The sequence below is a fragment of the Dendroctonus ponderosae genome, unplaced genomic scaffold (genome assembly GCF_020466585.1).
Source record: "Dendroctonus ponderosae isolate FM_Combo_2020 unplaced genomic scaffold, Dpon_F_20191213v2 Dpon_F_20191213_10, whole genome shotgun sequence".
NCBI lineage: Eukaryota > Metazoa > Arthropoda > Insecta > Coleoptera > Curculionidae > Dendroctonus > Dendroctonus ponderosae.
This window is the reverse complement of record NW_026017111.1, coordinates 3,023,300-3,036,041: the sequence shown is the minus strand read 5'-3', so window position 1 is coordinate 3,036,041 and position 12,742 is coordinate 3,023,300. Positions and strand designations below refer to the sequence as shown.

The 12,742-nt window shown below is 39.9% G+C and overlaps 2 protein-coding genes across 7 annotated transcripts in view; one reads left to right on the top strand and one right to left on the bottom strand.

The window, feature by feature from the left end:
* The first annotated feature begins 434 nt into the window (after window positions 1-434).
* LOC109544193 (calcium-independent phospholipase A2-gamma) lies at window positions 435-4,642 on the top strand. 3 transcript variants are annotated; one of them, XM_048662075.1, is made up of 9 exons: window positions 505-522; window positions 1,150-1,446; window positions 1,524-1,921; window positions 1,978-2,118; window positions 2,704-2,977; window positions 3,055-3,260; window positions 3,314-3,505; window positions 3,699-3,924; window positions 3,976-4,642. In XM_048662075.1, exons 3-9 carry the CDS (start codon window positions 1,619-1,621, stop codon window positions 4,227-4,229), a joined length of 1,596 nt encoding a protein of 531 aa, XP_048518032.1. In that variant the 5' UTR covers window positions 505-522; window positions 1,150-1,446; window positions 1,524-1,618; the 3' UTR covers window positions 4,230-4,642. The 3 variants fall into 3 exon arrangements, with proteins under 3 accessions (XP_048518034.1, XP_048518032.1, XP_048518033.1); XM_048662076.1 differs by lacking the exon at window positions 505-522 and having other exon boundaries at window positions 531-1,446; window positions 3,976-4,217; window positions 4,271-4,642; XM_048662077.1 differs by lacking the exon at window positions 1,150-1,446 and having other exon boundaries at window positions 435-522.
* Window positions 4,643-6,671: 2,029 nt separating this feature from the next.
* The window catches only part of LOC109535518 (ion transport peptide-like), a 27,248-nt gene continuing 21,177 nt past the window's right edge, over window positions 6,672-12,742 (bottom strand). For all 4 annotated transcript variants that reach the window (XM_048662065.1, XM_048662067.1, XM_048662064.1 and 1 more), the window contains exons 2-4: window positions 10,360-10,637; window positions 9,300-9,420; window positions 6,672-7,570 (exon numbers count right to left, since the gene is read on the bottom strand). In XM_048662065.1, coding sequence (XP_048518022.1) covers window positions 9,300-9,420; window positions 10,360-10,637 — 399 coding nt within the window. In that variant the 3' untranslated portion in view covers window positions 6,672-7,570. The remainder of the gene's footprint in view (window positions 7,571-9,299; window positions 9,421-10,359; window positions 10,638-12,742) is intronic.

Below are 12,742 nucleotides of genomic sequence, written 5' to 3'. Positions count from 1 at the left end.
AACGCGGTATCAAAAACTAAAAAACGCACTTAACGTTATTTGCCTGAACACCTTATTTTTTAACACTGCACACGATCACAATAACGTTTAGCGTTTAAGGCCAACGCAATTTTAAGGGGCCTAAAAACTCTCTAATGCCGTATAAGAGCCGTTTAACTGCCTTTAATTCGCGTAAAAAAAGTAGTTATCTGGTTTTGAGCTCTCTGGATTTAGATAATAAAAAGTGACCTCCGCTGTAGATTTTCGTTCCGTTAATAACACTTTTTAGGGAATTTTTTTCCGAAAATGTCCTTTTCAACGACCTTTCGACGTTGGAAAGTTCACTATTGTCCCCTGCTTGGGTGGAAATAGTATCAATTTTTGAGTTGAGCTACCGTAAAAACGGTAGACCTGGCAAGCCTGAACATAACTTCTTCGTTCAGCTGTCATTACATGACCAGTGACTTGTCACTTGTCATAATAACAACAAATTGTAATTCATATTGTAATTATAATGCAGTTATTGTTAATAAATGCGATACGGTGAGTGGTGCAATGCGAGTATTGGATTTTTCGGTTCATTTAGGCGTATAGTAAATGCAAATGTCGGTAATACTTTACAATACAATCTGGTACTTCGATTGCCGCTTTACCGATTAAGACTATGCTTACCTTATAGAAGATCTCGTAACAAACAACATTTTTCGACCTAATGCCGTTTTCCAGGACTTTTCACCCTCTGAAATTCACCAATTTCCACAACAAAACAACGGTTGCCATGACGATTCAGCTCTTTGCGCCGGTCGAAATTTTTCGCGTAGTTGCCAGTACTATGTTAGCACTTTCTTAACATTACCACTTCCTTAACGTTTTCATGTACATAAATCATTTGAAATAAAATAGATAATAATTAGTAATACCCAGATCATAGATTTTCACTACTTTTCCGATTCTCATCATAATTTCAATTAACCCATTAAGATCTCAAACGCGTTCATAGACATCCATAGAGAAACCGAAGCTGAAAATACTTTATTGAGAAAATAGCCGATTATTTTATTTTCTTTGCGTGCATACCTAATTAATTTGATATTTCAAACCTCCACAAAGTTTTGAACCTTGAATGAATTACTTTTTTGTTTTCATTGGGATTTTCTACTTTGGTGGCAGTTCGGCAACATGGCTGACCAGTATGCCATTTCCGGCTGCGCGTGTCGTGCGTACGGGATGTGCGCGTTCCAGAGCAGACTGGATCTTGGAAGATTACCCAAATGTCTGCAAAACTTTTGAACCAATACTTTTATATAATTAAAATTTTAAGCCAGCGTATGTTTTCTTCAGTAATTTGATTAGCACGATAAATGGCTAAAAACGATCGTTGCACTCAGATGAAATGGAATATTAATTCCGGTAAACCGGAGAGAATTTCACACGTTTTAACAGCTTTTCCCTGGAAAGTAGAAACAAGTAGGTTTCATTCAAGATTATTTTAACTGGCTGCTGACCAATCGATATGCCTCTAACAATATTTCATTTTCTTCCAGTGTCGATTGCAAAGTTGCGCAAAATGCACCGCTGACGGTTAAGAGCCCTACGTTTTTATTCTCTGGTCAGTGAAGACAATCGCACAGTACTGACGATGCCGTTCAATTCATGGAAATTCCTCACTCACCTGAAAGAGACGCTTTCCAAGCTAGTAGGGGACAAGCAGCTGCATACTTGGGACATTGTCCAGCTCCTAAGCAGAATACCCCAGTCCCAGGACATAGGCGAATATCTCAGATCAACTGAGAAGCGATTGGTGTCCGTGCAGCTATCAGTGCAGCAGTTCTATAACTCGGCTGTAACAGCGACTCCCAAGTTTAAGGGTGGAGACAGAACAACTCCGGGAACAGATGAAACTGTTTCATGGAAGAAGATCAGAAGAATCTCGCGCACGCAAGTGAGTCTTTGAGTTTGAGTTTCCGGAGCTTTTATCCATTCCTTGTTCTCCCCCAGCATTCGCTGGAGAATTCCAGCGCAGCCCACATCCTGGATACCATTCAAAAAGCCCCAGGCGAAGAACTGCTTTTATTGGGTGTGGAGTCGCTGATTTCCTGTCTGAAACAACATCCAGAAGTTCGCAGCAATGCCATCAAGGTAGTTGGAATCTTTCTTTCAAGAACCTGCTTGTATCGGGAATGTTAAGAGCGCGCTAAAACGGCACAAAGCTTCACACGATGATACCATAGAACAAGGGCGGATCCAGGGGGGGGGGGTCATGGAGGTTATGACCCCCCTATTCAATTCTCTATCCAACGATGCCAAAACGAATCCTCTGGCTCGAACGGTTCTTGAGAAACTTCGAAAAAAGCAGCGTCATGTTCAAGTGGATTTTGCAACTGAAAAAAAACCACGCAAATCCAAAACTTCTTGAATTCAAGCATTTTTTGAAAAAACTGCCAACATTTCCTTATCAATGGTTCTAAAAAGGCCATTTATTTCTGCCTAGAATGGTGTACAAATGAGCGTTCTTGCTCATTTTGCCTTCGAGAAATTAGCAAAAACGTGACGGAAAACATGAAATTTTGCAATAATCTTACGCCATCCTTGCACAAAACGACGATAATTTTTCTAATTTCATAGACAACAGAAGACTGTATTTTTCTACATAACCCCCCCCCCCCTGAATTTAAAGCTGGATCCGCCCCTGCACACAGAATCATTCTACATACTTGCTTCCAGACTGGGGCAGTGAGAATATTGTTGAACGCCCGGCGAAAAGCTGACTCAGAAAGTGCGAAGGGGGCCTTAAGAGAAGCTCTTGCCCTCTTGGGACATCCAGACCCAGTGGCAGGACGAGGAATACGAATTCTTTCCATTGACGGCGGGGGCATTCGAGGTGTTCTTGTTCTGGAAATGCTGAAGAAACTGGAGGAATTGACGGGAAAAAAACCACATGAGATGTTCGACTTTTTCTGCGGAGTGAGCACTGGGGCAGTCCTGAGCTACTCAATTGGTAATTTGCGTAATTTCAGCATTCGGCTGCAAAATTCTCGACGGTTCGAAAAAATGACCGAATGTGTTTTTCCTCAGGCGTCCATTTAAGAAGCTTGGATGAGATAATGGCACGATACGAAGCCTTGTGTCAGGAAATTTTCAACCAATCCCGCATCATGGGAACGGGAAAACTGGTCTGGAGGCACGCCTACTACGACACAGCGCTGTGGGAGGAAAAGCTGAAGGACTATGTGGGCAGCAGTAGTCTCATAGCTACATCCAGAGACTCCCACTGTCCGAAAGTATGCGCTCCACCGTCAGAGCGGAGCTGCTGAGTGCAGGATTCTCATTGCAGATTTGCGTCGTATCGGCTGTGGTTAATCAGGCTCAAGTATCCCCCTACGTTTTCCGCAACTACTCCCTTCCGTGGAGGTTCCAGTCGGAGTACGAGGGCACGCACACTGCGCAGATATGGGAGGCTGTGCGAGCTTCAGCTGCCGCTCCCACCTACTTTGAGGAGTTCAGGATCAGGGACTTGATCCATCAGGTGAAAGCAACCTGTGCCAACCATAATGTTTTGCCACTGATCTTTAAAACAATGACACTCCACTAGTAGGAAGGTACATTCGATATAGAACTTGAAGAATCAGTCGGTTGCAAGCAAGTTTCAACTTAAGTCTAAAAAACAACCAGACCAAAACTGAGAACTGAGCTCTTTCCAATAGGATTTTCGACTTTAGGACGGTGGAATCGTGGCCAACAATCCAACAGCAATCGCTCTACACGAGGCGAAATTGTTGTGGCCCGACACCCCGATCCAGTGCGTGGTTTCTTTTGGTACTGGCCGATCGGTACCCAGTCCCTCTGGCCGAAAGTGTTCACCTGGAAGCCCGAAAGCTGGTAGCGAAGGCACTTCTTGGACCAACAAGTTCTTGAAGATTCTGGACAGTGCTACAGATACTCAAGGTAGCTTCTTGCCACACGAGACTCACCGCGATCAATGCTGTGCCTTTCCAGCTGTTCATATAATGTTGAGCGATCTTCTTCCTCAAGAGGTTTATTTCCGCTTCAACCCCTACTTGACTGAACTGGTAGGAATGGTGGAAACGGACCAGGAGAAACACACGCAGATGAGGCGGGACACCCTGATGTACTTAAGACGCAATGAGGACAAGTTCAAGCAAGCCGCCAAGACTCTGATGCTTGAAAAGACCGTTTTCCAAAAGCTGAAAGATCAGGCAAACGTTCACAGGGAATTGGTAAGGGTTTGAGAGCGTTGGACGGTTAATTGTTAACAATTTGTTGATGCCAGCGATACGTTTGATGTCCAGTTGCTGCTGCCGTTTCAATTTTGTCAAGAAATGTCCACTTTTGCCTGAGTTGTTTGCTATTATTTTATCAAACTAGGCTTGATATAAGCGAAAAACGCATTAACGGTTTTATGTGGACGTTTTGAGAAGAAAGCGGCGGAAATTGTGCTGAAGGGTCAGAACCAGTTAGATTGGTAAGTTCAAGCTTTTTCTCCATTTAACTTACAATTCGCCTCTCTTCACAAATGCTAGATTTGGGCCTACTAAGGCGTATTTTATCGTATTTATTCACGACTTTGCCAGTGTCCAGTTAAATGTAATGATTGTATGTACAATGGGTCAAAATAGAGTACGGTGGTGCAATGTTTTGACTATTTTGTCATAAAACTGTTTTAATTTAAACATTACTGCGGTCCCAAACCCTAACGCCCCAATATATTGATACTTTCTTTCTTGGCGTATGAAGAATCCTTTTATCAGAATAATAGTTAATGTAGCATAATTTCCTTGTGTGCTAAACTACACTTGATTTTTCCACTGTGTGTGTCTTTGCAGGCCGGAGTTTGGCTTGTATTTTTTCTTTAGCTTGTGTAAAAGTTTCATTCATGGCCAGGTAATTATTGAGAAAATTGCGTTTAGTTTGTGAGGTGGTTTTTGCAGGCCGCAATTTCGATTTTTTATTCGGGTAGTAACGAAGTGAGGGACTCGCTTTTTTATGTATTTTGCCGGGCAACATCTGCTCTATAAGTGGAAAACGTTTTGATTTTCAGTTATCATCAGGCAATTTTCAAGAATTTTTCAAAGTTGCCTGCGGTTTTCGCGGCTATTGAAGCAGGTCAAAGTTTCAATATTATTTACTCGGGAACATGCAAGTTTGAACGCTTGAATAAATTTCACAGGGCAATTGCAGGAACTTTTTAAGAATTTTTCAGTTTTAACTCAGTTTTAACTAGTGATGGGCACTATCGAATAATTACTAAATGAATGATGGCAACTGTCGATTGAATTCATTCATTGAATAGTGCGCGCCATCTAGTGCCGTGTATAAAAGATACAAATTACAAATTTATAGTCTTCGAAAGATCTAGATAAGATCATATTTTTAATAGTAATATTGCAAAGTTTGATTTTTAAATATAGATATTTTCATTTTATCGAAATTAAACATTAATTATTAATTTAATTTTTGTTTTATGAATGCATTTTTCTTTTCTGTTGTAAACTCTTCATATTTATGTTACCTCCTACTTTTCTTGAAATAGTATAGTAAAAACTCTACAAATGAGTTGTATTTAAGCCTGTTGCTAATAGTAGGTGCTTATTCAAAATGCAAATGTAGATATAGCACTTTTTTAATCAATTAATTTTTGAAAAAAAAAACAGTATTAATAAATGAGTATTGAATATCTTTGCTTAAAAAGTGGAAAATTAGTTCATTTAAAATTTGAATTCGTTGAATTTGAAGTCGATAATTTTTGTCATTGAATGAAACATCGCTATCGAATAATTCGAATAAATTCCAACTATCGAATAGTTTGATGGTTTTTATTCGATAGTTCCCATCACTAGTGTTAGTAATTATAAGAAAATGGAGTCAATGCGGCAACACCGCATCAGGGACAGTTTTTGGATGTAGGTGGCGCAAAGGAGACGAGTTGTTGTCGTAAAAAACGAAACGAGAGAGTGTGTAGAAAATTTGGTATCTGGTGTAGAATTGTTAATAAATTCAATAATTAAATTGGAGTTGGATTTACTTAAAATCAGAAAGTGAAGCAATTATTGACTGCAGCTAAGGTTAAAGCCTTACAACTAGTTATAAGCCAATTATAAAAAAAGCTATCAACATATCAACAAAATTGCTTTTGTGCGTACGATTGCTTGAAACTATTTGATCGAAAAAAAACCAAGATAACTTTGTTTCGATTTTGTCCCTAACTCAAACGTAAAACGGGTATTCGAAAAAGACTATAAAGAAGACCAAACTGTAAGACGAAGACTTTTCTTGTAAAATCCATCTTTTAACTTTTTTGCATAAAAGAGTCTGAGTTTGCCAAGTATTTTGCAGTTACACAAAAACACCAAAAACGCGTTGTTCTGTTTAAAGAGAGTTTTGTTTAAAAATATTGACCTAAAAGTGAAGAAACCGGAATTTAAATAAACGAAATTATTCACTGCGACAAAAGTGACGAGTTTTCGGAATAACTGATTATAAACTTTCGCTTGTTCTGTTCGGCAAATATTTTTGGAAAAAATCTAGAAAAATGTATTAGGGTTTTGTCTAAAAGGTTCCAAAAAAAAATTACAAAGCTGTTCAGCAGCCGTGATCCAATAAAATGTATTTTATAATTTTCACCGAAAATACCTGAACATGTGTAAGGTGGTTTCGAGTAAAATTGCCATATATTTCGTCTTTAATTGATGCTTTATTGTTGCATTTTGCAATAATTTCGATTACGTATGCTGTAAGTATGATAATACAAGAATGAAATCAACACACTTAGGGGGTCTGCCATTGGCAGCAACGACCAGGCACCGATTCTTGTTTGGTTCCATGTGACAACCTCTGTACAATACTGATAACGGAATGTCTATTTAAAAAGAAAAAGTTTCGGCGCTTGCAAAAAACACTGCGTACTGACGATAAAACTAGCAGAGTTGGTTCGTATGGAATGGTTTTTGCAATGCTTCGCTTAAATTAAACTCCTAGATAATAAAATAATCTCAACAGTACAATAAATAATTTATCCTTAAATTTATCAGTTGTACGATGAAAATGGTCCTTAATTGTTGAACTACCTCCCGTCCAGCCCTGGTAGGCAGTTCAACAGCTAATCGAATGTAATAATAAATAAGGAAACTGATATTTATATATATAAATATGTATGTATGTATGTAGAACGCAATACTTTTGCTAGAAATGACGTGATGCTGCGTGTTGGTTTTAACAAAATGCAGTATTTTGAGAATGAAAATCAACCTCTCTGAGACAGAGATTTTGCGAATGTGCTTATGTATAAATAAATAAATAAATAATTAATTAAACCGAACAGAGTCAAGGGAAGGGATGCACAGAATTCTGTCAAAACACTTATCCTACATTAATACATTAATTGCCTAATGGTGATTTTTGGACTAGAATAATAGGACACAAGGGTTTAGGCTCCACGTTGGATTGGTTGGTTGATTGGTTGGTTGGTTACTTCGCCAGATACTCAATCATTTTCCGGTAGCTCGGCATTTCATCGGACTTAAGTAGGGACTCGACACAACCGGTGAAATATTCAGTTGTGAAGCATTTGGACCTAGAAAATCACACAAATATCAGCAATCCGCTCAATACTAGCTGATTATTAGTACGTTAGACAGCACGATTCGTAATGGTTAAACAGCCAAGCAAGACGGACACAAGGCGACTTTTTCCGCATAAGAGTTGTGAAAATATTCGCGTTTTTCAACGGTTAACATATACACACAAGCGCTCGGTTTAATATACAGGGTGGCTCAACTCATCACTTCACTCGACTGTGCTTCCTTCCGTAGCGTAGATTTTGGGGTTGAGTAGAATTAAGGGCTGTTCAGTTTTGTTGCTTGCGACCATTCGTGTATCTACTTTTACTGTGCAGAATCCAAAAACCCAACCAAAAATGTTGAGTTGAGCAGAGAAGCAAGTTTACAATGAGACGGAAAAAATTGTGAAACAGTTTTGGCAGGACTTTTGAAAATTCGTCAAAAATTACCCAAAAACAAGCCTTCACGATTACTAGAGAGCACTTTTGTCTATAAAATGCCAGAAGAAACAGCGCTCTTAGATAATTGGTTCCCCAGGACTGAATTATTCAACGAAATCCGGTAGGCCCAAAGAAAAAAGCGAGTTTTCAGTAAAATTCTTGAAAATTTGTGAAAAAGTAGTGAAAAGAGAGCGAATAAAATGGAATTTGCACGATTAATAGAAATTCCTTGAAGAACGCAAACAATTAGCCACAGCCAGCCTGATGATAGCAGAAGGACGAAACTTTCAACACCTATCCCAAGACCCCGATCTTTTCATCACACGCACTCCCATGCTCCTATCTCTCTCAGTTTGACAACTGACTGTTGATGTAAACATTGATGACAGTAAGAGCGAATCACTCTTAGCACCCCTTATTGTGAAATTTAATGCCACTGCCAGCCTGATGATGGCAGAAGGACGAAACTTTTAACACCCATCGACAACAGCCTGTACTTTGCAACACAAAATACCCCATCCTTCCATCTCTCTCGGTTTAGTGGCAATTGACTCTTATCAAGCTAGTAGGAGCGAGTTACTCTTTCTATCGCTTCTGAAGTTTGCAAATTTGCCACTCCCAGCCTGATGATGGCACAAGGACGAAACTTTCAACGCCCATCCACAATACCCCGATCTTTTCATCACACGAACTCCCATGCTTCTACCTCTCTCAGTTTGACAGCTGACTGTTGATGTAGACATTGATGACAGTAAGAGCGAATCACTCTTAGCACCCCTTATTGTGTAGTTTAATGCCACTGCCATCCGGACGATGACAGAAGGACGAAACTTTCAACACCCATCGACAACAGCCCGTTCTTTCCAACACAAAATACCCCATCCTTCCATCTCTCTCGGTTTAGTGGCAATTGACTCTTATCAAGCCAGTAGGAGCGAGTTGATTACCATCGCTTCTGAAGTTTGCAAATTGGCCACTCCCAGCCTGATGATGGCACAAGGACGAAACTCGCATGCTTCTATCTCTCTCAGTTTGACAGCTGACTGTTGATGTAGACATTGATGACAATAAATTCGACCATGTCTTTCGGTTTAGGCGCAATCGGTGCTTGTAGACATTGAAGCAGAAGATTGTTCGGTGCGAGTGTGAGTCGCGCTCTTAAATATACAGGGTGTAGTAAAATATTTGAATTCGCGCCTGAAAATGTTTAGGTTAGACGTTGTTGTTAGCGCAATGAAGACTGGACACACATGTTAGTTTTGGGTTAGACAAAGGACAGTGGCGTGCGTTGTTACATGTGTACCTATTCGTCGGGCGGGGCCCCGTGTATCTGTTTAATCCAGTCCTTCACCTGCTCCATTTCGTCGGTCAGCTGTAACGTCTCAAGACACCCTTTGAAATAGGCTGTGGTAAAACAGTTTTTCCTGTAAGAGAACCGGATTGATGGATAATTACACATAAAAAAAAGTTTGGTTAGGATATGTCGACACTCTGACAGTTATTTGTTGACTGTCATGTTTTCGCTGAATGTCAAAGAATATTTGCAATTTGTCACGTTTTAAGCTGCCAAACTTGTCTTTTGATGGTTTATAAGGTGACGTTTGCAATGTGACAGTGACAGTTTTCGAAAAGAAATGTTTTACATGTGCTGATGTCAATGGCAAAATTTGCAAAAGTTGCAAAATTACATACAATTTGAGGAATTGAAGTTGCGTTGCATTCAATGTCAGTGTCGTACCTGAACAGTTCGGAACAACTTTAACGCTTAAGTGTTGAATTTCATTCAAAAGTTGGGAAATTTAAACAGGATTTGATTGATTTGACACTGTTTGAGAATAACACTGAAGTCAGTTAAAGAGCGCTTCTTTTACTTTGAGAGTTGGGGCATTTGATGCAGAAGTTGTGCCCTGTCATTCTCCCATCTAGGTGAACGATGTCAGCGCCACTTTGACACTGCGCCACTACTTCCGTCTAGTCTAATGTCAACGTCATCTATGACATTTATTTCTTGAAATCATTCATGAGAAAACTGTTTGCTGACTGTTGACATTCAAAGCACTACTATGTATTCAAACCGCCACAGCTATGATATCATGGGCTCTAATGACTCAAAACAGATCAGGTGTTCAAGTTCGCACGTATTAATAATTGCTTAGGTTATTTTTAGGTATCACACTTCCTTTCGCCATTAAAAAATAAAAAAATGTGCCGTGGCATTTTCTGGTTGATGTTGATTGTGCATAAATCTGCGAGAATTTGGTTCGTCCGACATTCTATGCAACAAATTGAAACTATAGACGCTCAATTAATTTGCAGCGCGATCAGTTTTTGGAGGTTAGCTTATATGTGCCTGTAATACTCACATGCAGAGCGAATGGACCTGCGGCTCCCGGAACAGATTGTAACAGTCTTCGCAGATTCGATCCAGCTTGGCGAAAATGGTTTTATCATAGACACCCTTGCACTGGATGTCAAAGAATGACCGTTTTGACAGGTGGTGGGTGAGGAGGGGGCCGGAACCACGTCGCCAGGGACTTCCGGCGCGTGCGCTTTGCACTACCAGCGCGATGGCCAGGCACCAGACTGCCGCCCGCCGTGTGCCGCGTCCGCGCTGCTCCAGCTGCGACGATCGCTGACTCATCTGCAAAGAAATCGTTTCCCTTGTCAAAAGTGACAAAATGTGTCAAAAAAAACGAGTTTGATGAAAATTACAGCTTTGACCTTTGTTTAGTGCTACTGGCCCCGATAGAGTGCGCACGTTTTGAGTACTTTTATTCTGACTTTCTTGCGAGTGACAGTTGACAACTGCATTTTTCAAAGTGCTGTTGTAGTTGTCGAATGTCTAGCTGTCACATGTCGGTAAGACTACTGGATTTTCGACGTTTTTCGTCATTCATGATGCATCACTGCCCAGAAACATTGGAACAGACTATACTTAAAGCCCTCCAATGAAAGAAAGAAAAATATTTCGATTCCCATTAGGCGAAAAAGTGATGCCAATAGAGAATTGACTGATGAAAGTGATAAGTTCGATTCGAAAAACTGACAGAAGCGCATACTTTTTAAACGTTTCTCAGGGCAAATGTGGCAAAGTTGGAAAGCTGCTAATTGGCTCGTTCAGTAGCGAAACCTTAACTGTGCAAACCCGCAAATTGTCTCACGATCCGGAACGTGCTTTACTGTTTTATGCAGAGAAAACTGAAGCTGCAAATTGACAACAGCGCAATGAAGCTTTTATTTTCTAAATTTCAAAAGCAAAAAAATGGGAACACTGGGAGCAGGATTTTCGTTTTAGTTTCATGGCAACTATCGATTTCAAATGCACATCACACTAATCGATTCGGATTGACAACGTGAAATGCCACTTGTAAATTGCATCTGATGTAAAGCAATGGTAACCACCTGTTCGTCTATGTGCCATCAATTATTCAACAGATGAATGCGATTTTTCTTACGGATGTCGTACCGTCACTGGAACCGGACTCGTTCGGCTTGCAAAAACAAAGCGGAAAATTCCTCACTTAGTTGATGAAAATTACTCGAAATTGACGTACTTTTCGACGAAAAGCCAATTTGTTGAAGATGTAAAATGGAAATAACTGTCAGACAAGCGCAAAATTTCCTGAGGATGAGTCAAAATCGAAACCTCTTCTGCGAATAGAGCAGATTTTGCCCCCTAGAAAAGTTGCAGACCTGCTTAAAAAACCGCGCAGATTTTGAAAAATTCTTGACAGTTTCCCGGTCATAACCGAAGAATCAAAATTGCCGCAAAAAACCTCGTAGACCAAACACAATTTTTAAAAAATGTCAACAATTGCCTGATGATGGGGAAAGTTCGAAACTGTCCACTGATGAAAGGGACTTCACAACTCCGGCCTGCAAAAATCAGACGCAACCGCTTTTATTGTTCCACCCTGTACATTATTTTGACCGAAGTTCGCACGAATGCATATTTCTTAATGAAATACGTGGCTGACGCAAATAATCGCCCATAAATTATTAATTGACCCTCAATTAACAGCGAAATTAGTCAGAATTCAATTGCATGTTGGGGCTTCAATCCGGACCTGACCCGACACACCTCCATGATTCGGTCATTGATTGGCAGAGCAGCGAACATTCAAGCATATCAGCTCAGTTTTATTGATGTTGCATCATCATACGTCGAAGTGATTTCAGCTGAAAATCGAGATTTTCTCGCCTTCCACTCATCCTTTGCGAAAGTGATTCAAGAGCGTAAAGTCCGTGTCCCATGCATCCGTTTGTACGATGATACGATGGTACGAAAGTGTTTCTATTGGTTGGAGATCTGTCAATTCGTCCACGTCGTACGACGACGGACGAATTGACAGGCGCGCCAAACACATGAACGTAACGCATTTGACAGTGACACTGACAAAATTACATGAAGAAATGTTGACAGATGAACGTTTCTAAACCCAAAAAAACAATGATTTGGACAAAGATAGGCGATAATTCATGTGCTGAGTCAAGTAATTACTTAAAGCCAGTATATAGAGGATGTTGTTATTGGCTGTCAACTGTCAGCTAACGGTTCTTTTCCGACATTGTCCAAAATAGCACTTCATAAATTGAAGAAGAATAGAAACCATAAAATATTGAACTTGTTTAACGCATGATGTCAATAATTATTTTATTTTATAATTTTAATATTCTTGTTAGTCTAATAATTTATAAATGGATCAGGAATAGGTAAAATTTAATTTAATTTCCTTTTGAATGTAA